At 41.8% G+C, this 22,984-nt stretch overlaps 2 protein-coding genes across 18 annotated transcripts in view; one reads left to right on the plus strand and one right to left on the minus strand.

Annotated features, from left to right (window-relative positions):
• Positions 1-9,412, minus strand: part of LOC110488913 (E3 ubiquitin-protein ligase RNF130) — a 69,972-nt gene extending 60,560 nt beyond the window's left edge. For 2 of the 17 annotated variants that reach the window (XM_090198459.1, XM_021561375.3), the window contains exons 1-2: positions 9,136-9,296; positions 8,114-8,575 (exon numbers count right to left, since the gene is read on the minus strand). In XM_090198459.1, the coding sequence (XP_090054585.1) occupies positions 8,114-8,381 (268 nt within the window). In that variant the 5' untranslated portion in view covers positions 8,382-8,575; positions 9,136-9,296. Of the gene's footprint in view, positions 1-8,113 lie in introns of all 17 variants that reach the window. The other 15 variants (XM_090198456.1, XM_021561374.3, XM_090198466.1 and 12 more) reach the window with 12 other exon arrangements.
• Positions 9,413-12,624: 3,212 nt separating this feature from the next.
• Positions 12,625-19,396, plus strand: LOC110488916 (proteinase-activated receptor 4-like). Its single transcript, XM_021561379.3, has 2 exons — positions 12,625-13,038; positions 17,541-19,396. The coding sequence occupies exons 1-2, from the start codon at positions 12,933-12,935 to the stop codon at positions 18,611-18,613; spliced, it is 1,179 nt and encodes a 392-aa protein (XP_021417054.2). The 5' UTR covers positions 12,625-12,932; the 3' UTR covers positions 18,614-19,396.
• Positions 19,397-22,984: the final 3,588 nt, after the last annotated feature.

A 22,984-nucleotide genomic window follows, 5' to 3' on the forward strand; every position in this document is an offset into this window, starting at 1 on the left:
ACCTAGTCTAGCGTTTTGCAGAAGTATCTCAACAGCCATTTCAGAGGTGTCTTAAGTAATGCCCAAGCACAAATCACCATATCTGTTGTTTTAGTCCTGCCCGAATCTGCCATGTTACTTTTTCAGCAAACTCCCAGCTCCTCTGATAATACGCATACCGTGTGAATCGTCATCCCTGTGATAATATGCATACCGTGTGAATCGTCATCCCTGTGATAATATGTATACCGTGTGAATCGTCATCCCTGTGATAATACGTATACCGTGTGAATCGTCATCCCTGTGATAATACGCATACCGTGTGAATCGTCATCCTTGTGATAATACGTATACCGTGTGAATCGTCATCCCTGTGATAATACGCATACCGTGTGAATCGTCATCCCTGTGATAGTACGTATACCGTGTGAATCGTCATCCCTGTGATAATACGTATACCGTGTGAATCGTCATCCCTGTGTTTTGAGGGATATTACAGAGTTTAAAACAGGTGCTGCATCCAGTTTGGGTAAGAAAATGGGAACAAATTGATGCTTAAAACAAAGTGCTATGCATGTAGCCTGCAGATGAAGGATCTGTTTGGTCATATCAACTTGCCATACTTCTCTTTTAAAAGAAGTATTGACATGCATTATTATTTTGACTTTCTCCAAACTGAAGAAAGGAGCCTCCAGGCTTCCGTAATAATTTTGAATGAGGGAAAACAAATATTTACAAGGACAGTTTGGGAAAACTCATCCCAATCGATCACTGCAAAACGGACATGCTGGGGTAATGATCACATAACGAACGTTCTATAGTAATCCTTGTCTCGTATGAATAGGGATATTAGTGAACATACTGTATCTTTACCAGATTAGTTTTTCAACCAAGAAAGCTCTAAAAAAACTGATGTGGGTTGGGCCATAAAAATAGTGCCACAGTGGCTCTGCGTGCCCACATCCATACAGAGCCCATCTTGCGACCTCAAACTGACATTTCTTTTCTCTATGTTGTCGAGTTCATTTCCTGCAATTTGACACATTTTTAGTCGCGTACGAATAGGGCTATTATTGAACATACTGTATCTTTACCAGAAGAGTTTTTCAACCAAGAAAGCTCAAAAACTTTGATGTAATACAGTGTTTCCCAACTCCAGTGCTTGAGTACCCCCAACAACTCCAACAAAAATGTGTGCTGTTGGGAGGTACTCGAGGACTGGTGCTGGGAAACATATTACATGAGCTCACCCGACTCACCTGGCTCACACAGGGAGCCTGCAAGACCGCTCTGAGGTAACAATCTCACACAGGAATTCTATAGACGCCCTCTTAAGGACAGGGTCAAGGGAAGGTTATTATAGCCTACTTATTCACTCAAATAACCTTATAATTCAAAATTCTGGATAGTAACAAAGATGCTGGTGAGTGAGTGAGTGGAATTCTGTCATGAATGTCAATCCCTCGGGCATCATCCTGTACAAGTAAATCCATGGTTTAAAAAATCAAAATAAAGTAACAGCTCAGGGCACAACACCTCTCCCCAATGTGACCTACCTGTTGTGTGTATGTACTGACATGTGCAACTGATAGATACGCGCACGCGCGCACACACACACACACACACTACATGTTCATGTTTTTAAAATGTACGTCAATTGTAAAGTCTTGTCTGTAATGCATTTTCCGTTATATGTCGAACCCCAGTAAGACTAGCTGTCGCCATTGGCGTTGGCTAATGGGGATCCAAATAAATCAAACAACAAAAGGCTAACAAACGTCTGAATTGTGCAGGGCACATGGCATCCACCCTACCACAGACAACCAAGTGGGACTTATTCAATATACCAACAATACCAAATGTACAGTACAGTAAAACCCCAGTAAAACTCCAGAGAGATGTCGTTATGACAGAGAGTGCCATGCTGCTGCCCTTTGTGCTCACATTCATCTTGTCTCTGTGGCTAGTCTGGTGGGGCCGAGGCCATTTAACGGCACATTTCTCTCCTTAATAAAGCGGATGGAGCGTTCTGTTCGACTCACCACCCTTCCGCCAATCAAAAACGTCCCATTCGTCACCATAAAAAGGGCTTAGGAGACTGATCTCTCCCTCAATCTGCTCCAGGGCTTCCCTCACTCACATTCACCGGGCCTTAGCTAGCAGCACACAATAGAAATAATACGCTGCAGTCTAATAGCAGAACACTGGATGGAACACCACCACCAAGGTTGTCAATGGTCACCACTGACCAGAGTGTATGGTATTACATGTTACCACCCAAATTCCTTTTGAATATTAATTGTGTGATTCAGTAGATACAGCAATACTGAGAGAAAGTTCACAAGGCATACAGTAGTACAGCTATAAGCAGGTCCTGGCTATTTTGCCGCCCAAGGTGAGACGAAAATATTGCTGCCCTGCAAAACTCAAATCTGTATTTTCCGGACGTTGATATCAGGTTCATTTTCAGTTCTGAATTAACAGAAATACATTTGAAAACATTGAGAATGCTTATTTTCTGGATGTTTAAATCAGGTTTGAATGAAATTTGAAAAGACGCCGTCATTTCTAAATCAAGGCCGGTCCAGAACAGACAAAATCTGAACCACACATAGACGTCTAGATTTGGGTCAAATCAAGGCTGGTCCAGACCAAACCAAAAACAAATGTTCATGGAAATCAATGCTGGTCTGGAATGCTCCAAACAAAGGCTACTGGTCAGGACAGGACAAAAAAAGACATCCGATAGACATTGGTCTGTCCTTACAATTATATTGCAGGCCTATATTCCAGTATGAATGCCCATCCATGTGTTAGGCCCACCATTTGTAAAACAGGCCATTGCATTGGCTTTACTAGTCCTGATTCCTGTGACTAATCATGTTGGCTACTTAAGCTCTGAATATCAGCTACCAATATTTGTCAAATAGAATTGTATTGGTCACATGCGCCGAATGAATGTACAGGGTTAGTCGAGGTAATATGTACATGTAGGTAGGGGTAAAGTGAGTAGGCATAGATAATAAAACAGAGTAGCAGCAGCGTACGTGAAGAGTGTGAAGGAATGTGAGTGTGTGTGTGTGTATGGTGTCAATATGCAAGTGTGTGTGTCCGTGTGTGTGTTGGAGTGTCAGTGTAGTATGTGTCAGTGTGTGGTTAGAGTCTAGTGAGTGTACATCGAGCCTGTGCAAAACAACAGTAATAAAATAAGAGGGCCAATACAAATTTTCCAGTTAGCCATTTGATTAGCTATTCAGCAGTCTTATGGCTTGGCGTAGAAGCTATTAAGGAGCCTTTTGGTCCCAGACTTGGTGGTCCGCTACCACTTTCCGTGAGGTAGCAGAGAGAACAAACAAACAAGTCTATGACTTGGGCGGCTGGAGTCTTTGACAATTTCTTGGGCCTTCCTCTGGAGTTAACCTGAGCCTATTTGTAATGTGTTTACATTGCATGTCCCGCTAAGTATTTTCTTTTTCGCTAAGATCAGCTAGTCAGAAATTTACATATTCAAACTTGAAACCACTGATCATGACAATTTAGCCAACAGAAAGAAACTCCTGGACAGCAGTTGTGAGTAGCCTGATTGTCCATTCCATATGGTCAATTCCATATGGTCCATTTTACTTTTAACTCTCCTGTTTTTAGTATATGTTTGTTAACATGTCAGCACATTTTTTTATTTGATTGGGTGCCATTTAGGTTAGACTATTTGATCGGAGAAACCTGCATGATGTAAAAAGTGTCTCTCATTACATTGTATCGCCAGCCTACAGGCTACAGAAAAGGCCACAGACAGGATATGGTAGAAAGAGTATCTGCTACATGGTTTATGTTAGATGATTTTTATGACGGCACATTGGTGGAGCGCCGCAGCGATGCGTCTCTACAACAGCACCCTGGAGAGGCACGCTGGGAATGGGTAAGTGAAATATTTTGTGCCCCTGTCTAACAGAATGAGCACTGCGTATCACAAGGCGGCAACAGCGCTCACCTAAAAAGCCCATAGGCCACCGGTTGAGAGAAATTGTCATTGTTTTTGGGCAGAATTATGTGAGGTTTTGTGTGTTGTTGGAGGCGTGTCTTGGTCAGTTTAGCTCAGAAAAGGTCACCCTCTTCAATCTGACTCCTAATCCTGCCTAATGAGTAGGCCGGCCTTGGCCATCAGTTGCTGTGCACAATTTCAAGTGTGGCAGCCTGTAAGGACAGTACAAATAACTGGGCAAGCCGACAGTTGTCCTTCCTTCTTCCCAGTAGCTAGGGAGAGTTGGTCGTCCGTGGCCTGGGATGAGGCTAATTAGCCAACATCCCTACAGAGCCACGCATTGCCAGGGTCATTTACCACCATGTGTGCCCACTCAAGCACCTCAAATCCCTGGGCTCGGCAACTATGCAATGGAATAATAGGGTTTCCATTGAAACATGGTCTTGTTGGCCAAGTATTTTTTACGACAGGCCTCTATCCATCTGTCAAGGCTGCTCTGTCTTAATTCTGATTGGGTGTTAGTGGGATGCTGAATGTCTTGATAGGTTGGCTAGTTTCTGGAATGATTTCTCATTGGCTGCTGAGTCACACCTGTGGTTAGGAGAGACTAGTCAAAGTAAATGGAGCATAGGAGAGAAGAAGCAAGGCAAGGATTCATCCGAGGGACTGCTCATCTTTATGGTTCGCTGAAGGGCTCAGAACAGCTTTGGTTCTGATCGTTTGATCTCCCCACCATATGTCTTCCGCCTCAGTCATACGGTTCCGCAGCCAGAGAGACAGAGAGCCATAGATGGAAAGGCAGGAAGTGCTAAATCAACTGGTTTATGTTCCAAGAGGCCCTGAATCTGGAGGAGGCTGTAAATCATGTTTTTACTTATCTCCTGAAGTACTACCGGTACTCACACTCGGTATAACAAACTATTTTTAATTAAGGGGATATAAAAAAGGTTATGTGAGAATGTTACAAGATATTAAAAACTTTCCTAATATAAAGAGAGACCTGAATTAAACGGATACGATTGGTTTGACACCTCACCTTGAGTAATTTGACACTAACAGACCAAAGACCGAGTTCAAGGTTCAAAATATCAGCAGAGCATAGTGCGAATTAAAATGTCCTAGGCACAACTAAGGGTCAAGGTTCAAAGGCTACAGACAAAGAAAGGTCAATGTGAAAAGAGTAGTTGTACATTATAGGTGCTCTGATTCTGCCAAGAATCCAGTCAGAGTTTGATGATGCCAGGATTTTGTTACCATTTCTATTCATGTCCTACAGAGAAGCGACAGCTGACAGCCACTGCAGCAGTATATTTGCCATTATTATGAAGTCCTTACAATATTGGGTCCTGGTGGAGAACGTGTTACATTTCTTATAATAGCAGTCGGAAAAATTTGAGCACAGTATTTGGAAGCCAAGGGCCTGCAATACACCTAGCACTAGTGACTCTGCAAAACAGGTGGATGGATTGTTGGATAGATAGAAGTGAAGGTGGGTGATCAAAGAGGCTTGATGCTGTAGTCTCATACTGAGGAACAGGCTACATTAGAATAAAATGTTACACGGGAAACTTCTACCTTATGCTAAGTAATTTTGTTTCTCATTTCCTCAGCTATACGAACACAAGTGTCAAATGGAATGCAGGTGAATGCCAAAGCAAGTTTTTTTTTTTTTTTTTTTCAGTCAACAGCCATGCGACATCCTTGAAATCAAATGGAATGCTGATGATAATTCCATCGAGTCAGGTACACGTGTGGTGCTAAGAGATTGATTTCTGTCAGACCTATTGAATTGAAGAAAGACCAGAAACAGGGTAGTGTGCCTGCTTGCCTATGTACAGACGCAATGGAGCAAGCAGAATAATGGACTCCTGTACAGCACTCGCAGAGTGCGGCCAGCGGGGAAACCAATTATTTCAGTCCAGTAACACCTTCAACAGAAGAACCTTATCATGACTAATAGAACTTCCCCGTTGGTGTGATACACAACAGGGATCTACCAAGTAACTATGGCCCAAGTCATACAAACTCAAGTCCATTTGTTACTTTGGTGATCATTAGTCCTTCCTTTGGTCATATGGTTGTTAACATACTGTTGGTGTTCCACTTTGCCTGACCGAGTTTGGGGTTGGCGGTTAGACTATCACCGGCAGGGTTGTAGCACAGGTCACACCACTCCCCCAAGGCCGAACTGCCACTACGGCACCAGCAGCAGACAAAGGAAACTAGGTGATTAGTCGTCAACCCGAGCGACACCAAAAACAAGGTAGAGTCAAGGACACAAGGCTAAATGACATTAAATCAGATTTCAACCAATTAAGTTCTTGATAAAACGTGTGGACTTTACAAGAACGGGAGAATTGTAACTACTTTAGGCTGCCCATACTGAAGTTTGATGATACACTTAGGACAAATCAAAAGGTGCCTTCTACCCACAACAGGGATGGCAACCGTAGTGCTGCATTTTCTGGCCACTTCAGTTTCCATAGCAACTACACACCTATCGTGTTCCATATCATCCTCCAAAGGGACGAGTAAAGCCTTTCAAAGGGCATCCTTTTGTTCTTTGTGAACAAGCAAGACAAAGAACTGTTCAGAACAAAGTCCTTATGCCAGGAACAAAAAGGTAGAAACATTTTTAATTATGTTTACTTGCTTCCTCTCTTTCTTCCTTTCACAGACGTAGAGGATCAGTGAAGATCGTAGGTTCACACCTACGACGGCAGAAAGATAATATGTCCCCCCCCCCCCCCCCCCCCCCCAATCGGTGGCATTATTGACATAGTACATCCCCATTGGCCTTTCGCTGCAATACACATGCAACACAGTCTAAGGACCAGGATGATTCAGCTAAAACGTTTAAGTTACCCACTATGTAATGTTCTACTACAGTAGCTTAGAGACCTGGTTAATGGTTGTTGGAGATTGGTGGAGAAGTGGACCAAAAGAGAATGCACAATGTTCATAGCTATAGGGTGAAATTATGCTCAGTAATGCAGTCACACACACACACACATTTAGTTATTTAGGGGATGCTGCTGTTTAGTGTTTACCGAAAGCTGAGGAGGGAGACACAGGACAGCTGTATCCAGTCTGTTTACCACAACCAGATTAACCCGAAGGCACTCAAACAAGCAGCTTAGGGAAATGGGGCAAATATGAGTTTGCACAGCAAGGAGAGCCAAAAAGCCCATGTGAGCTTACAGGTTCAAATTTGAACAGAGAAGTTACCACTGTTTGCACATCTTGAAAAGGCGGTAGTGCTCAGTTCAGAACAAAATAGAATGTGAATGAAAATCTCCAGGAAGTAGTCCATGTCAGAGATTTATTTTAATATTCTGAGGAATTAGTTTAGCTTCGCAGAAACATTGTCTATTTCCAACCCTTGGCCCCATAACCGGGGCGGGAGGGGAAATGCGACTACTGAAGAAAGAGTGTGATAATATTGCATTGTGAAATAACAGGAAAATATTGCCTAAACAATTGGGCATTTATTAATCCAGCAGCAGTTTGGTAGAAGGCCCTTCAAAAGGGTCTTTAACGTCACAGTAGTTTGTCACCGTGTGTCATTTGGTGAGGCACTGCATTTGTCTGGTTTACTGTGTGTGTCACTAGCAGAGTCAAATAGTTCAATGTTTTTATAGATAAAATTGCTTGACAAACTCTAACCTTGACCCATATTCTTTTAAATGAGTGTCATAAGATGTTAGAGGTTATAAAAGGCTTTTAGAAAATATAACAAAAAGGGTCTCTGTATGAAAATTATTTCTCTCTCATTCACACACTGATGTTGATGATTACACAGATGCAATGTCTGGAACTTGAACATTTTATGGGAACAGGTTTCACTTAGAAGCAAAGTGTGTGCGTATGTGGGTAGTATTATTAACACCTTGAGTACAAGGCAATTCCACAATATCACTCAAATACACTAACAGAGTACAAAAAGTAATGCATGCATTAATACCATACATTTTAACATGCATGCATGATGCATCACTGCCGGTAAAATATAGGCTACAATGGATGCGTTTACAGTCGGCCGAATTCTTATCACAGAGCTGATTGGTCAAAAGACCAATTAGTTCAAAAAAATATATTTGAATTGTCTGCATGTGTATAAGCAGCAAGTGTGGCACACTTGTGACAACCTACCTCCATGATTCGGTGCTGGTGCAATCACGATTCCTTTCGCGTCCACTTTCGGTGAATTCTGTCCGTACATGCCATCGTCCTTGGTTAGAATTTGTTTAGGATTGCCTTTTGAGTCAAGTACGGTGGCATTGACCGTAGCACTAACATGGTCTTCCTTGCTGATGGTTTTGTCGGCACGGATCGACAGTATACATCTGGGCAGAACGAGCACCAACAAGACGACCGGGAGATAGCTGCATGGCGTTGCTGTGGTCCACCTCTTGGGCATCTTCGGAATGTCTTACTGTAATGTCCCCTTTACATCCAAGCTGTTATTCAGGAAATCGAACCACGACAAACGATTCCCCCCACACAAAAAAATAAAAAAGACAGATGCTCGGCGTCTTCCGTGTGGCGTCCCGTCATAAAAACATGCTGTGTTCTTCACACAGTTGTCTTATTCCAATACATGTGTAGCCTACACTTCATTTGGAACGAAGCAATACATAATCATAAAAGCGCACATTAGATCTGTAGGGAGACGAGCTGAAATAATGACATTAAATGGCTTTGGGCAGATGACAATATCCTTATGTTCTACTTTTCTTATTTGCTGTCAATTGCTTAATATTACAAGACAATCCATTTAACCTTTAATCGCATGAAAACCTAAGGAGAGCCCTTTATTTGAATATCATAGGCTCTATATTAATGTCAACTATAATGCGCATGTATATCGTTCGAGTACTTAGCAGGCTATCCCGATAACAAATACATAGCCTATGCATTAAAATTAGAAGGTTATGAAAACCCAATAGACCGTATCGAGATTTTTAATAGCCGGCACGCTGTCTGAGTGGCAATGTCTTTCTAAAATATGCTAACGTTACAGCTGTGTATTATTGCCACAAGTGAACAGCTGTCATTACTGATGTGTTCACAAAAGCGTGCCAATGATTGCCAGCTACCTTTGCTCGTAGCCACTAATGTTCGATTTTTTTCGCATTGATTCACAGTTTCGAAATCTATGACGCGGTACCTACCTTCTCCATTTCCTCGAACCAAAACGATATTGATACAAAACCTCTTCACTTGCTTTATTATTATGAACGTTCAGTGGCCCTTGCCATCAAAACAACGATAATGCGATTCACTCTCTGGTCTTTTCCTTCTGGATCCACACAGCGCAAGCGCAGCGCGACTTAGAAGAGGACGACAGCTGCGCTTGTAGGCCTACCATCACGCCAACGTTCTCAATATCTGAAAAGACGGCCACCTGTAGATAGCCTTACAATCACCTCACCTGTCAACATTAATGGTACCGTTATTTAATCAATTATAGCCTACTGATAAAGCGTGGTTTGGTCACAGTGCCCCTCATATCCAATTGTAGGCAGTCAATTAGGTTAAACGTTTTCAAGACATGTTCTAAACTGGTAGGCTATAGTCTTATTGATTAGAGGAACCAATATGTCACTATCCATCAGTGACAGGTTTATGCTATCAAAACCAAACTAAGCTATAAAGATCTATTTATGTAGCCTAATCTTGTGAATTTTGAGATTGTATGACAGTGTTTTCACCAAGGCCAATTTCGGGGAAAAGGGAACAAAAGACATGACAATCATCCAGACAAGGAGCACCTGCTCAAAGATTATGGATCCCCTTTACACACAGTGTGTGTGTGTTACACTGTTCCAATCTGAACACAAAATGGCTTCCCTTGGTGTTCCACTACTTAGTCCATTTGCCACTATATCCTCTGGTCCCGCTCTATCCATTGTTGACAGGCTCTTGTATTTTCCCACCTGTGCTGTGCTCTGGACAAAAGCCAGTCGATTTAAAACGAACAGCCAACAGTAGACTCAGGATGAAGCGGGGGAGTTTGAGAGTCTCTCCAGTCCATGGCCAGTGTACAGACTTTCAGCCATTATTAAAATCATGACTAGGAGGAAGGACGTGGGAGAATGAGGGAGAGAGGGATTCTGGCAGAGGAGGATAGGAGAGGGGGACTGATGGGGAGGAGAGGGAGAGCGTGGCGGAGGAGGACAGGAGAGAGGGAGAGTGTGGTAGAGGAGGAGAGGGGGAGTCTGGCAACAGGAGAGGAGCGAGTAAATTGTCTCCCCTTAGACCAGGCAGGTGGCTACATTGAGGGATCGGCTTACCTTTGGCAAGAAGAGAGCCCGCGGCCACCCGGGGCTCAGTGACAAGCTAATTGATACATGTCGCTCGGGCTTCCTCCTGTCACTAAATCCTTGCGGCACTGGAGAGACCTGCTTAGGTGGAAAATGACTGAATGATATAAGATCTGATTCTCAATGGAGTCGTGCAGTAAAGATCAAAGAGGTGCAGTACAGACATTAGAGAGACGTCTGGGTTGCTGTTACAGTACATCAAACCTGGATACTGTTATGGATGGCTGGATGGCTGTGAACTAAATCACCGAAGCTTTGGTGGGCGTTTGAAGTTACAGTACATTAGGAACGATGGGCTGTTTAACTACAGCATCTTCGAGACGTCACTCCTGATATGACAGAAAAACTAAGGGGGCGACATGCTGTCTACTTTAATTGAAGTAAATAAAGGTGTCAGAGCTGTCTCTGATATAAAAGATCTGTTTTTGCCTAAGAAACATTGATTGTGCCTGTCATTTGTTTTTATGTAGGTATTCTTTCGCTTCCTCTGCCCTCTTATCAGTAGTGGAATTAGGTTTGAGATGTCCTATATTAATACATACCGCTGTTGCTGACGTTCTGATGAATCAGAGACTGCGTGCAGGGCTACAGGCAACGGAGTATTTTCCAAATTCCACCCACATATTTTCTCAGCTCAAGAAAACAGTTGCGCTTTATACTTTTGTTTGTCAAGACTGACCTCTGGTGGTTGAAGTAGGTAATAGGGAACAGTCTGGAAAATGCCAAACAGAACTCCACAACATTTTGTGTCTTGTAATTTCCTGTTTATTTAAATTAAATACGGACCAACGATACTCTATTAGGCAAAAGTGACTTCTAAGAAATGAATACTTTTGTTAAAAAAATCAAATCCATTCTCCATTCTCGTCTGTAGACTATTAAAACAATGAACTAGGTCAAATGAACTACAATGTAGTTCTGTCCAGTTTGCATGTGGGCAGTTCTATGTAAAAAGCCCCATTAACATTAACGTGAAGTTCATAGAAGCACAACACATTTGTGTCAAATGAAAGATAAGGGTCTATATTTGGTGAGAAAATAAGAGATATACACTGGGGTCCAAAATGATTAACACCCTTGTTAAATATTACCACTAATGTCTGTATAAAGTAAATTCTTCAAATAGTGAGCTATATTGTATGCTAAAAACAGGGGAAATTATATTAGGTTATACTAATACAGACCAACATGAAAGATATTTTGTTAAACAAATACACACTTTTTCTTTCAAAAGGTAGGGGCCAAACTTACTGACACCACTACAGATTCTTAAAAATAAAGTGAGTTTAGTATTTGGTCCCATATTCCTAGTCTGCAGTGACTAAATCAAGCTTGTGACTCTACAAACTTTTTGGATGCATTTGCAGTTCATTTTGGTTGTGTTTCAGATTATTTTGTGCCCAATGTAAATAAATGGTAAATAATGTATTGTGTCATTTTGGTGTCACTTTTATTGTAAATAAGAATAGAATATGTTTTGAAACACTTCTACATTATGCTACCATTATTACTGATAACCATGAATGAATCACGAATAACGATGAGTGAGAACGCTACAGAGAGTCAAATATCATAACCCCAAGACATGCTAACATTCCCTGTCATTGTAATGGTGAGGTAAGCATGTCTTGGGGGTATGATATTTGTGCCTTTGTAACGTTGTATTGGTCAATCAGTAGTTTTTGTTTGGTACTTTTAAAGTGTCTCAGCGTCATTCTGTTACCATGGAATTGACCGTGTGTGAGCTATGATCAAAGTCCAACCACACAACTGTCGTATGGTTAGGAATGGTATGGTTTGTTATGGTTAGGTATGGTATGGTTTGTTATGGTTAGGAATGGCATGGTTTGTTATGGTTTGCTATGGTATGGTCTGGAATGGTTCGGTATGTGTGCAGATTAAGGACTAACTGCACAAATATGTTCAGTTGGTGCCACAATCCTAAGGAGGAGCAATAAACGAAGCTATGTAAACAATAATCCAGGTCTCACATAAAAGCAATAGTTGGATTTTTCTCCATTCTGTCTTTGGGTGGAAAGCACATCCTCTATGCCCAGTGCATGATTATTGACACACTGTAAGCTTATTCCGAAGAACGACAGGAATGTCTTTCTCCTGGCATCAACACCTGAGGGGCTTTTTGTGGGTTGTGTTGTAAATGGTGTCTGAAGATGCACTACTGAGTCCAGTATGGATTAGAAAAATATTGCTAAAAGGGAGAGGATGGGGAGTGTGTCGGCGTTGCTTAGGACAGGATATTTCAATGAACGTCATTGCATGGAGCTCTTGAACACAATGACACTTACATATGAAGTATGTGTTTGTGTGTTTTTTAATGTGTTTGTGTGTGACTGCCACTGTAGAGACAGTCACTGCAATACAAGTGGACTTGGTAAGAAAAGAACCAGCTCTACACCGCCACTTCAGATTCAAATTCCAGACTGCATCTCCTTTCATCAAGTGGATTTGGATAAGAGTACTCACACAACTCCAGTCCGAGGCTAAAATATATTACTGAGCAGGTGGTAATAGGAGGAGAGGCTGTGTAACACAGAGAAGATAAAGGAAGGGAGAGGAGCGTGTGAGGCAGGTCTCTGCTTGCGGAAGTACCTCCTTGCCACAACTTACAGATCCTCTACTGAACCATGGCTCTCTCTGCCCCAGCTGGGACTCTTCTTTTGCTGTTCTTTCTCTCCTCTCTTCTACATGGCTGTTCCCCCTCTTCCACCACGGAGGAATGCACTGGCGTCCGTAAGTTGATGCATCTCTTCTTCATTCGAAACTCCTTTAGGTCTTTTTTCCATCAGGCAAACCATTAACCGAGGCTTTATCATAAAACATTCAAAATGTGTGTGATTTTTTTGTGTGTAGGTGTTCATGTTCAATCTTACTCATCTTGTTTTTTTTTGTTATGTTGAAGATACCAGCATGCAAGCTGAACATACCTCTTATCTACAGAGTAGGAATGCGTTCGCTGAAACGGGCCTGAGCTCTCTGGGAACTTTCACTATAGCCTGCCGCCTAGCTGTTATGGCTTAACAGCAGCAAGCATGAATTTTTTTGGCTGATTTGAGAAAATGTGTCCACAACACTGAGCCACTACCAGGGTTACAGGTTACATTTTGAAATGTATTCCGTTACAGTTGGAACTTGGTAAAAAAAAAAAACAATACACAATTGATTTGACCTAATATTACATTTGGTCATGAAGAGCACATGTTCAACTTGATACAAAAAAACATGTTTTCCCATCTCAAAAGGTGAAATAAAACGTATAATAAAAGTATTATAGTAAGAGCCTATTAAGTGCCCAAAAAAAGTAACAGGGTTGACCGTAACAGGGTTGACTATTTAATCTTAAATCAGCCATAAATACCCTTGTTACAGGGGGAATGTAAGCTTGTTGTGTGCAACAGAGTGGCAATTGAATCCAAGCTTCACCATTTTTTTCGAATAAATGTTCAAACAAGTCTAGCCTGACTATCTAGTGGGTAACACAGTTGACGTGCTATGCTCGACCCACACAGTATTCCACCACTAAACACCAGAAAATGGCCAAAAAGAGTAGAACCAACTCACCTGCTTTTACACTATGATTTGACTTTTAGACGTAAAATGTTTCTTTTGAAAGAAATATTTAAAAAGGAATAGATCCACCATATTAAAACAACAGTCTAGTTCACGAGAAAGTGTTGACCTTAAAATGAGGGACAGATGTAAATGAATCACTAATCACATGAAGTAAATAATCATCTTCAGAAATGACTGTCAAAGCAACAAAAATAACTAGGGCTTTACAATGATGGTGAAACTTGGAGACATTTTGGGGTTAAGTGGGTTAAAATCTTTCTAGAAGTCACAAAGGGTGCATGGAGGGGCATGACAAAATGATGAAGTTTCTCACATTAGTAAGTCTTTATTAATACAAAAAATCGGATTGATTTCTCTGTGTTAAAATCCAATCTTGTTGGACAATTTCTACTTAAAATATCAAAAGGGATGCAAAAGGCACTCATTTCGTGGATTGACACAGTTATTGGTAAACATTTTGGACAGGTAACTAAGTAACGGAACTTTGAAATGACACAAACTCCGTAACGTAATCTGATAACGTTCAGTTACTTTTGGATTCCTTTTCCCTTTAGAGGCATTAAGAAGAAGAAGACAAGAAAGATCCATCAAACACATATGGTGTGTCATCATAGTGGTCTGTGACTCGCTCAGGTGGACCAAACTTAAACTTTTTCAATGCTGAATTGAATGTCATTGAGAAAACGGCAAGGTGTCATAATGTTTTTTTTCTTCTCTCGCAAACATAATTTCTGATTTTAAAAGTAATCCAAGAAGTTAAGTTTTTCTAAAGTATCTGTAATCTGATTATAATATTTTATCTGGTAATGTAACTGTCACGCCCTGACCTTAGAGATCCTTTTATTTCTCTATTTGGTTAGGTCAGAGTGTGACTAGGGTGGCTGGGCATTCTAGTTTTTCATTTCTAGGTTGGCCTAGTATGGTTCCCAATCAGAGGCAGCTGTCTATCGTTGTCTCTGATTGGGGATCATGTTTAGGTAGCCTTTTTCCACCTGTTGTGTGTGTGAGATCTTGTTTTTGTATTGTAGACTTTTTGCATGTCAAAGCGGCACATTAGTTTAGTTAGTCTTTACTGTTTTGTTGCTGGTTCACATTAATAAACATGATGGGGGCCTCCCGGGTGGCGCAGTGGTTAAGGGCGCTGTACTGCAGCGCCAGCTGCGCCACCAGAGACTCTGGGTTCGCACGCAGGCTCTGTCGTAACCGGCCACGACCGGGAGGTCTGTGGGGCGACGCACAATTGGCCTAGCGTCGTCTGGGTTAGGGAGGGTTTGGCCGGTAGGGAAATCCTTGTCTCATCATGCACCAGCGACTCCTGTGGCGGGCCGGGCGCAGTGCGAGCTAACCAAGGCTGCCAGGTGCACGGTGTTTCCTCCGACACATTGGTGCGGTTGGATGCGCGCTGTGTTAAGAAGCAGTGCGGCTTGGTTGGGTTGTGTATCGGAGGACGCATGACTTTCAACCTTCGTCTCTCCCGAGCCTGTACGGGAGTTGTAGCGATGAGACAAGATAGTAGCTACTAAACAATTGGATACCACGAAAATTGGGGAGAAAAAGGGGTAAAAAAATACAAAAATAAACATGATGAACGCCTTCCACGCTGCACCTTGGTCCAATCCTTCCAACAACAATTGTTATAGTAACTGATTACAGTTAAGTATTTTGGGGGTAATCAGATGACATGTAACTCACTACATGCTCTACATGCTCAACTGTAGACCTATAACAGTGCTAAATCTGGATACCAAAATATGCATTTGCATTTTACCACAGTTAGTGCTGTTATTAGGTTAATGCACATTAACGCTCAACTTTCCAGCTCACATAGATTAATATTTATTAAGCATCCAGGTCTCAAAGGGGACATGTCGTCATTATGAGCTTTCAGCTGCAGAGTAAATGTCAATTACACAGTTAAGGGGTTATTTGTTCAGCGTCTAGAGGATCTGCTTTAGGATGTGATGAGTCAAGCTGACCTTTGGACACACCACAGACCACTTTAATGTTCTTGCTAGATCCCTCCCATGACCCTAGCGTCTTTTGAAGCTGATGAGACACATTTTTTCTTAATAACTAGGTTTCCATTGAAATTGGCCACAGATTTCATGTGAATATAAAGAAAACATGTGCATTTTCCCACCAGTGGTGTGTTTCCGCCAAACTAGTGTTGAGCAATTAGAGCTTTTTGAAGGTTGTTTTGGTTAGATTATAAAAAAAATGATCAAGGTTTTTGATTTCGGTTTTGATTATTTGAGTTGAATGCTGTAACAGAATAAAACAATAAATAAAAGTCCCATGATGGTAGTGACTGACATGAATGCTTTTCACTTATTAAGCATCATTTATTCACATTGCTTTAACACATGCTTTCACACAATGTTAAATTTGCTGAAAATTAACACAGTTGACAGTGAGAGGACGTTCCTGTTTTTGCTGAGTTTACAAACTGATATTTTGGCATACTGTTCTATTTCGTACTGTTCTTGATAGCTTTTTCATGTTCTCCATATTGTGGTTTAATATTTCAATGGAGTTTCAGAGTACTAGAGAAACTGCAATGTGCGCCTTGAGCTCACAGAAACAAACTGAACCAGATGGAATTCAAATACTCAACTTACATTGGTCAATGAGTATTTAAAAAACAAAATAACCTTAGTTTTGGTTAATCGCTCAGCACTACACCAAATGGACTTGTTGCAGATCAACATCACTGTGTGAAAACATACTGCACACAAATTGTACATTTTTTTGCTTAAGTTTTCATGTACAGAATAAAAATCTGAAGTTCAATGTGTTTCCATCACATTTTCAACTCACATTTCAACAAAAACTTAAATAGTAAATGTACCTACTCTAGTCTTTGCATGTGTGCTCTAGCCAACAGCTTGCAGATACAGTACAGGTAGTCTAGCATACATTATGCGCGAGAATATTTTTATGGCAGTCAAGCACTGATCATCATGTCACCAGACGGTATTTTGTGACACATTTTAAAGACCTTTTTTAGGCAAACTACTTCCATATATACTTTGATTCATTTTTCAAACTGGTACTGGGCTACCTTCAGACATGTCGTGTTCCTGAGTGTCATCTTACCGTAGAGGGGTCTGTAGTTTGTAGCCTAAACCTTTAGGATGCTACAGATGTTTTCCTGAGAAGACCGTTTCCATCACAGCTGTCATGAATTGTTTTTATATGATATGATATGATTTTTACTTGCATTAAAACTATGGATGGAAACGAGGTTAATGTGTTGAATCCTAGCTTGAGATCCTCTTGAGTAACTCAAATTTTCACCCAAATCTCCCTTTGACATCACGACATGATTTAAATACGTGAAAGTCTTGCAAGCTTAACAAAGTGGGCTGAATCCTAATTTGAGATATGCCCAGCTCAATTCACATATTCATGTTGATAGGAAATTTGAGTCTGAATGCTTGACTTGGCTGCAAAGTTTCTCCTGGATAAAACATCAGTACAGTATGTGTACGAACTGTTTATATCAAATTAAATATATTGACAAACTTGTAATGTAAGCCCACACTAAATCCTTGAATCAACATACAGTACATGAAATACAGTATACTGAGAATCCTTGTATAATGCTTGTAGCATGTATAATGTCTAATGAATCCTCAAATCTTCTGTGCCTTCTTGGACAGGGCTGCGCTCCTTTACACTGATGTCCAAGTGTAATTTCACCACCCTGAACGACAAGCAGATCAAGGAGGTGCAGGCTTCCACCACTGTGCTCTACGTACCCATCCTCTACATAATTGCCTTCACTCTGGGCCTCCCGGCTAACCTCCTGGCACTGTGGGTCCTTCTGTTCCGTACCAAGAAGCTGCCCTCCACCATCCTCCTCATCAACCTCACCGCCACCGACCTCATGATACTGATGGTGCTCCCTTTCCGCATTGTCTACCACTTACAGGGCAACAACTGGGCCTTCTGTGAGCCATTCTGCCGCGTGGTCACGGCGCTCTTCTACGGCAACATGTACGGCTCGGTGCTGTGTCTGGCATTCATCGCTGTGGACCGGTACGTGGCTTTGGTGCACCCGTTTGGTGCCAAGACCCTCCGCAGCCGCCGCACCTCTTTCTACATGAGCCTATGTGTGTGGGTGGTGGTGTTGGCTGCCATGCTGCCTCTCCTCATCTCGCGCCAGTCCTACACACTGGATGAGCCGCGCATCACCACCTGCCATGACTCACTGCCTGAGGAGGTGCACGAGAAATACTTCCTACCCTACTTCCTCACACTCTTTTTTCTCTGCTTCCTGCTCCCCCTTCTGGTTGTCCTCTACTGCTACATCTCTGTGATACGCACCCTGGTGGCAGGAGGGCAGCGCTACGCCCACGCCATGCGTGTCACCATGTTGGTCCTGGTGGTGTTTGTGGGCTGCCTGCTGCCCAGCAACGTCCTCCTCCTCCTGCACTACTCAGACTCCTATCTGGTGGACAATGGAGAGGATCTGTATGTGCCCTACATGGTTAGCCTAGCCGTTAGCACGTTGAATAGCTGCATCGACCCCTTCATCTTCTACTACATCTCCGACGACTTCAGGGACAAGGTCACAATGGTGCTGTGTTGCCGCGGCAACAATGGGAGAGACTCGTCCACGGGGAATCAGGTGGCCTATTCGTCCTCCTTAAAGGGGACACAAAAGTCAAAGGTCATACTGCTGTCCATGTCTAGTCAGAGGCTGGGGACATCAGAGGGGGAGGAAGCATGAGGCCAATAGGCAATAGAGGCCTAGACGTATAGACACCTAGATCAGACTCAGGCTCACTCCATTGTTGTGGCACGCAATGTTTTCCTATGGTATATGTGAGACATCTCATGTATACATTCAGTGACTCGGTATACACAGCTATACCAGATGTGAGGACTTGTCATAGACAACTCCAAATGGATGGTCTTCCTTTGCCATTTCCGTGCCATTCCCATAAACAAGTCAATGGAGGGAGGTGAAGGATTGAGTCTTTCGGAATCATCATCACGATACAGTTTTTGTCATGACAGAAGTAAGGGGTGAGGGCTAGTGGTTCTAGACAGGTGTGATATAGTTATGTTTGTATTTGTATGTTTTGTATTGTTTAGGAGAATATCCTACTATAGATTCTTTACTGACAAGAATATCTCAGAGTACCGAATCAGCAGTACAGTATTACAGCTATGTGGCAATTGTCTGCAGAATATAGACTGCATAGCTTGTAGCTGTGAGGTCACCAATAGCATATCACGTAAGTGATGCCACCATTTGTTTCTATTTAGACTTTTTGGCCAAATTCGGGCTTGCCCATGTAAAAATGGGCAGGCTTCTGGAATGCATTCAGTTTATACCAGGTGTGACTGACTGCTTATGTCTGGAACCAATTCAAGTTTTGGACATTTCCTTCATGAATTATAGATCCTAGAGTATGTTTTCAAGGTAAAGTATTTAGATACTAAAACATCATGTGGCTTTGTCAGAATGTGTACCGTTTATTTAGTAATTAAAAATGTACAACACCCAGTAAATGTTTCTGATTGAATATTTGAACTTGTATTGTTTCCACTGGTATTTGTTTACCAACATTTGCAATGAAAGTATGGGGTATTATGCTTACAAGATATCCACAGGTTAATTTCCTTTCCGTAAAGTTGTATTGACTTTTTTTTTTAAGTGATGGGACTTTTATTTGTGCTTCAGAATTTTATAGGATGTATCACCCCAAACATATTTTTCACACTCAAACTCCCTGTCATCACTTTAGTGGAAACCAAACGTGTCCTTTGTTAAACTGATGACAATGCTTTTGTTCAAAATCAAACACAGAGGGATGCTTCCTTGTCGACTCTGGAGCCAAGGCATACACAGTTCACAGGAAAACAGAGGGCAAAGAACAACAAGGCCAAGCGTTCGCTGTGGAACATTCAGACAGCAGCCATACATCAAAACCAGCTCACACCATCAGCATGTTAATAGTTCTGTTCATCGGTACTCTGAAACTCCATTGAAATATCAAACCACAATATGGAGAACATGAAAAAGCTATCAAGAACAGTACGAAATACAACAGTATGCCAAAATATAAGTTTGCAAAAAAAGGAACGTCCTCTCACTGTCAACTGTGTTAATTTTCAGCAAACTTAGCATGTGTAAATATTTGTATGAACATAACAAGATTCAACAACTGAGACATAAACTGAACAAGTTCCACAGACATGTGACTAACTGAAATGGAATAATGTGTCCCTGAACAAATGGGGGGTCAAAATAAAAAGTAACAGTCAGTAGCTGGTGTGGCCACCAGCTGCATTAAGTACTGCAGTGCATCTCCTCCTCATGGACTGCACCAGATTTGCCAGTTCTTGCTGTGAGATGTTACCCCACTCTTCCACCAAGGCACCTACAAGTTCCCGGACATTTCTTGTAATGGCCCTAGCCCTCACCCTTCGATCCAACAGGACCCAGACGTGCTCAATGGGATTGAGATCCGGGCTCTTTGCTGGTCATGGCAGAACACTGACATTCCTGTCTTGCAGGAAATCACACACAGAACAAGCAGTATGGCTGGTGGCATTGTCATGATTGTCAGGATGAGTCTGCAGGAAAGGTACCACATGAGGGAGGAGGACGTCTTCCCTGTAACGCACAGCGTTGAGATTGCCTGCAATGACAACAAGCTCAGTCCGATGATGCTGTGACACACCGCTCCAGACCATGACGTACCCTCCATCTCCAGATCGATCCCGCTACAGAGTACAGGCCTCAGTGTAACGTTCATTCCTTCGACAGTAAACGCGAATCCGACCATCACCCCTGGTGAGACAAAACCGAGACTCGTCAGTGAAGAGCACTTTTTGCCAGTCCTGTCTGGTCCAGCAATGGTGGGTTTGTGCCCATAGGCGACATTGTTGCCGGTGATGTCTGGTGAGGACCTGCCTTACAACAGGCCTACAAGCCCTCAGTCCAGCCTCTCTCAGCCTATTGCAACTTGCCTACCTGGTTAAATAAAGGTAAAATATTTTTTTTTAATTGTTTGTACAGATGAAGGTGGTACCTTCGGGCATTTGGAAATTGCTACCAAGGATAAATCAGACTTGTGGAGGTCTACAATATTTTTCCTGGCCTGAGGTCTTGGCTGATTTCTTTTGATTTTCCCATGATGTCAAGCAAAGAGGCACTGAGTTTGAAGGCAGGCCTTAAAATACATCCGCAGGTACACCTCCAATTGACTCAAATTTTCTGGAATTTTAGTGTATGTAAACTTCTGACCCACTGGAATTGTGAAACAGTGAAATAATATGTCTGTAAACAATTGTTGGAAGAATTACTTGTGTCATGTACAAAGTAGATGTCCTAACCAACTTGCCAAAACTATAGTTTGTTAACAAGAAATTTGTGGAGTGGTTGAAAAACAAGTTTTAATGACTCCAACCTAACTGTATGTAAACTTCCGACTTCAACTGTAGATAATAGAACGAAAATGACATTTTAAGAGATTGACTTTTAGTTTATAAATACTTTGGTACAATGACACACTTAGCTAGCTGCCCACCTCGTTCCTTTCTGTTAGCATGTGCACGTCATAAGTACACTTTCATACTTTCGGTATACCAGTCTTTTCAGATTCCACAATGATTCTTTAATTGTGGACACTACATCACCACACTCACGCTCTTGCTCTGGGTCCTCATCTTTAATGAATATGATGTCAGTTCGGTTGTCACCTGAGACATTCTCATCAATGATAAGATGACATAAACTCTACAGTGGAAAGTCTACACATCAGAGTTATCGGATTCACATGGAATTGTTGTTCTATTTAAATGTTTGAATATGAAATTATTCGTGATGGGATGAAATGTGATTTTAGCCTCTAAAATGTGAGATTTGGGGTTTTCATAAGATAGGGCTGCTCAATCAGTGGCCCGCTGTGAAGGGACATGGGCTGTAAAACTTTTCAAACACGCCCTCCTCTCCCTTCCTATATAAAGCCCTTGACGACAACATAACTTCCTGTTCCAATGATGTGAGGACGACAGTCCTATGTCAGAATGGTTCAGATAATAACTACAGAACGAAGCCAACATCAGCATGAGCTTTGGTTGCGAATGGTATGAACTTTTAACTCTTATTCACTACAGAAGTGATACCTCCTAGCCGTTGAGTTAGCAACAGCAGATACCAATGACGGTTAGGAAGGAACAGACAGAGTATCCCGTCTACCACACAACGACGTTACGACAACGTTTCCAATTGACAACCAGAGACATTCTTCAAAGGACTTGGTTGGTCAACACGGCCTTCCATCTACCACCAACCTACCGAAGCGCAGCTCAGAGTAAATATTTATTGCATTTTCCTTTTCCAAATGGGCGGTAATTTAGAATGCATAAGATACTGTATTTACGATAGCACAGCTTCTCCCTGTGTCCCTCAGTCTTCCCGCTCCTTTACTCAAACCCAGCCCCTTTTCTTTTGTGTAACTAGCTGTCATATCTGTTCTGCCCGCTAGGGACGTTTTCCTTTATGACGTAATTCGTAATCAAGTTATGATTTAATTATGTGTATGTGTAATTCTGTGTGATTAGTTAGGTATTTAGAAATATAAATAATTAAACCCAATTTTGTATTGCTGATTCAAATTGTTAGCCAGGGTTCGTGCAGATAACCAAGAATTTACAACTTTCAGATGAGACTGAAGTAAGATGACGATTGATATTTACTGCTATTGATGTAAAATATTACTAGGTCTTTAAGACTTTATTCGGAAGATACAGTGCCTTGCGAAAGTATTCTGCCCCCTTGAACTTTGCGACCTTTTGCCACATTCCAGGCTTCAAACATAAAGATATAAAACTGTATTTTTTTGTGAAGAATCAACAACAAGTGGGACACAATCATGAAGTGGAACGACATTTATTGGATATTTCAAACTTTTTTAACAAATCAAAAACTGAAAAATTGGGCGTGCAAAATTATTCAGCCCTTTACTTTCAGTGCAGCAAACTCTCTCCAGAAGTTCAGTGAGGATCTCTGAATGATCCAATGTTGACCTAAATAACTAATGATGATAAATACAATCCACCTGTGTGTAATCAAGTCTCCGTATAA

This window comes from Oncorhynchus mykiss, chromosome 14 (genome assembly GCF_057628025.1).
Source record: "Oncorhynchus mykiss isolate SJ-2025 chromosome 14, ASM5762802v1, whole genome shotgun sequence".
NCBI lineage: Eukaryota > Metazoa > Chordata > Actinopteri > Salmoniformes > Salmonidae > Oncorhynchus > Oncorhynchus mykiss.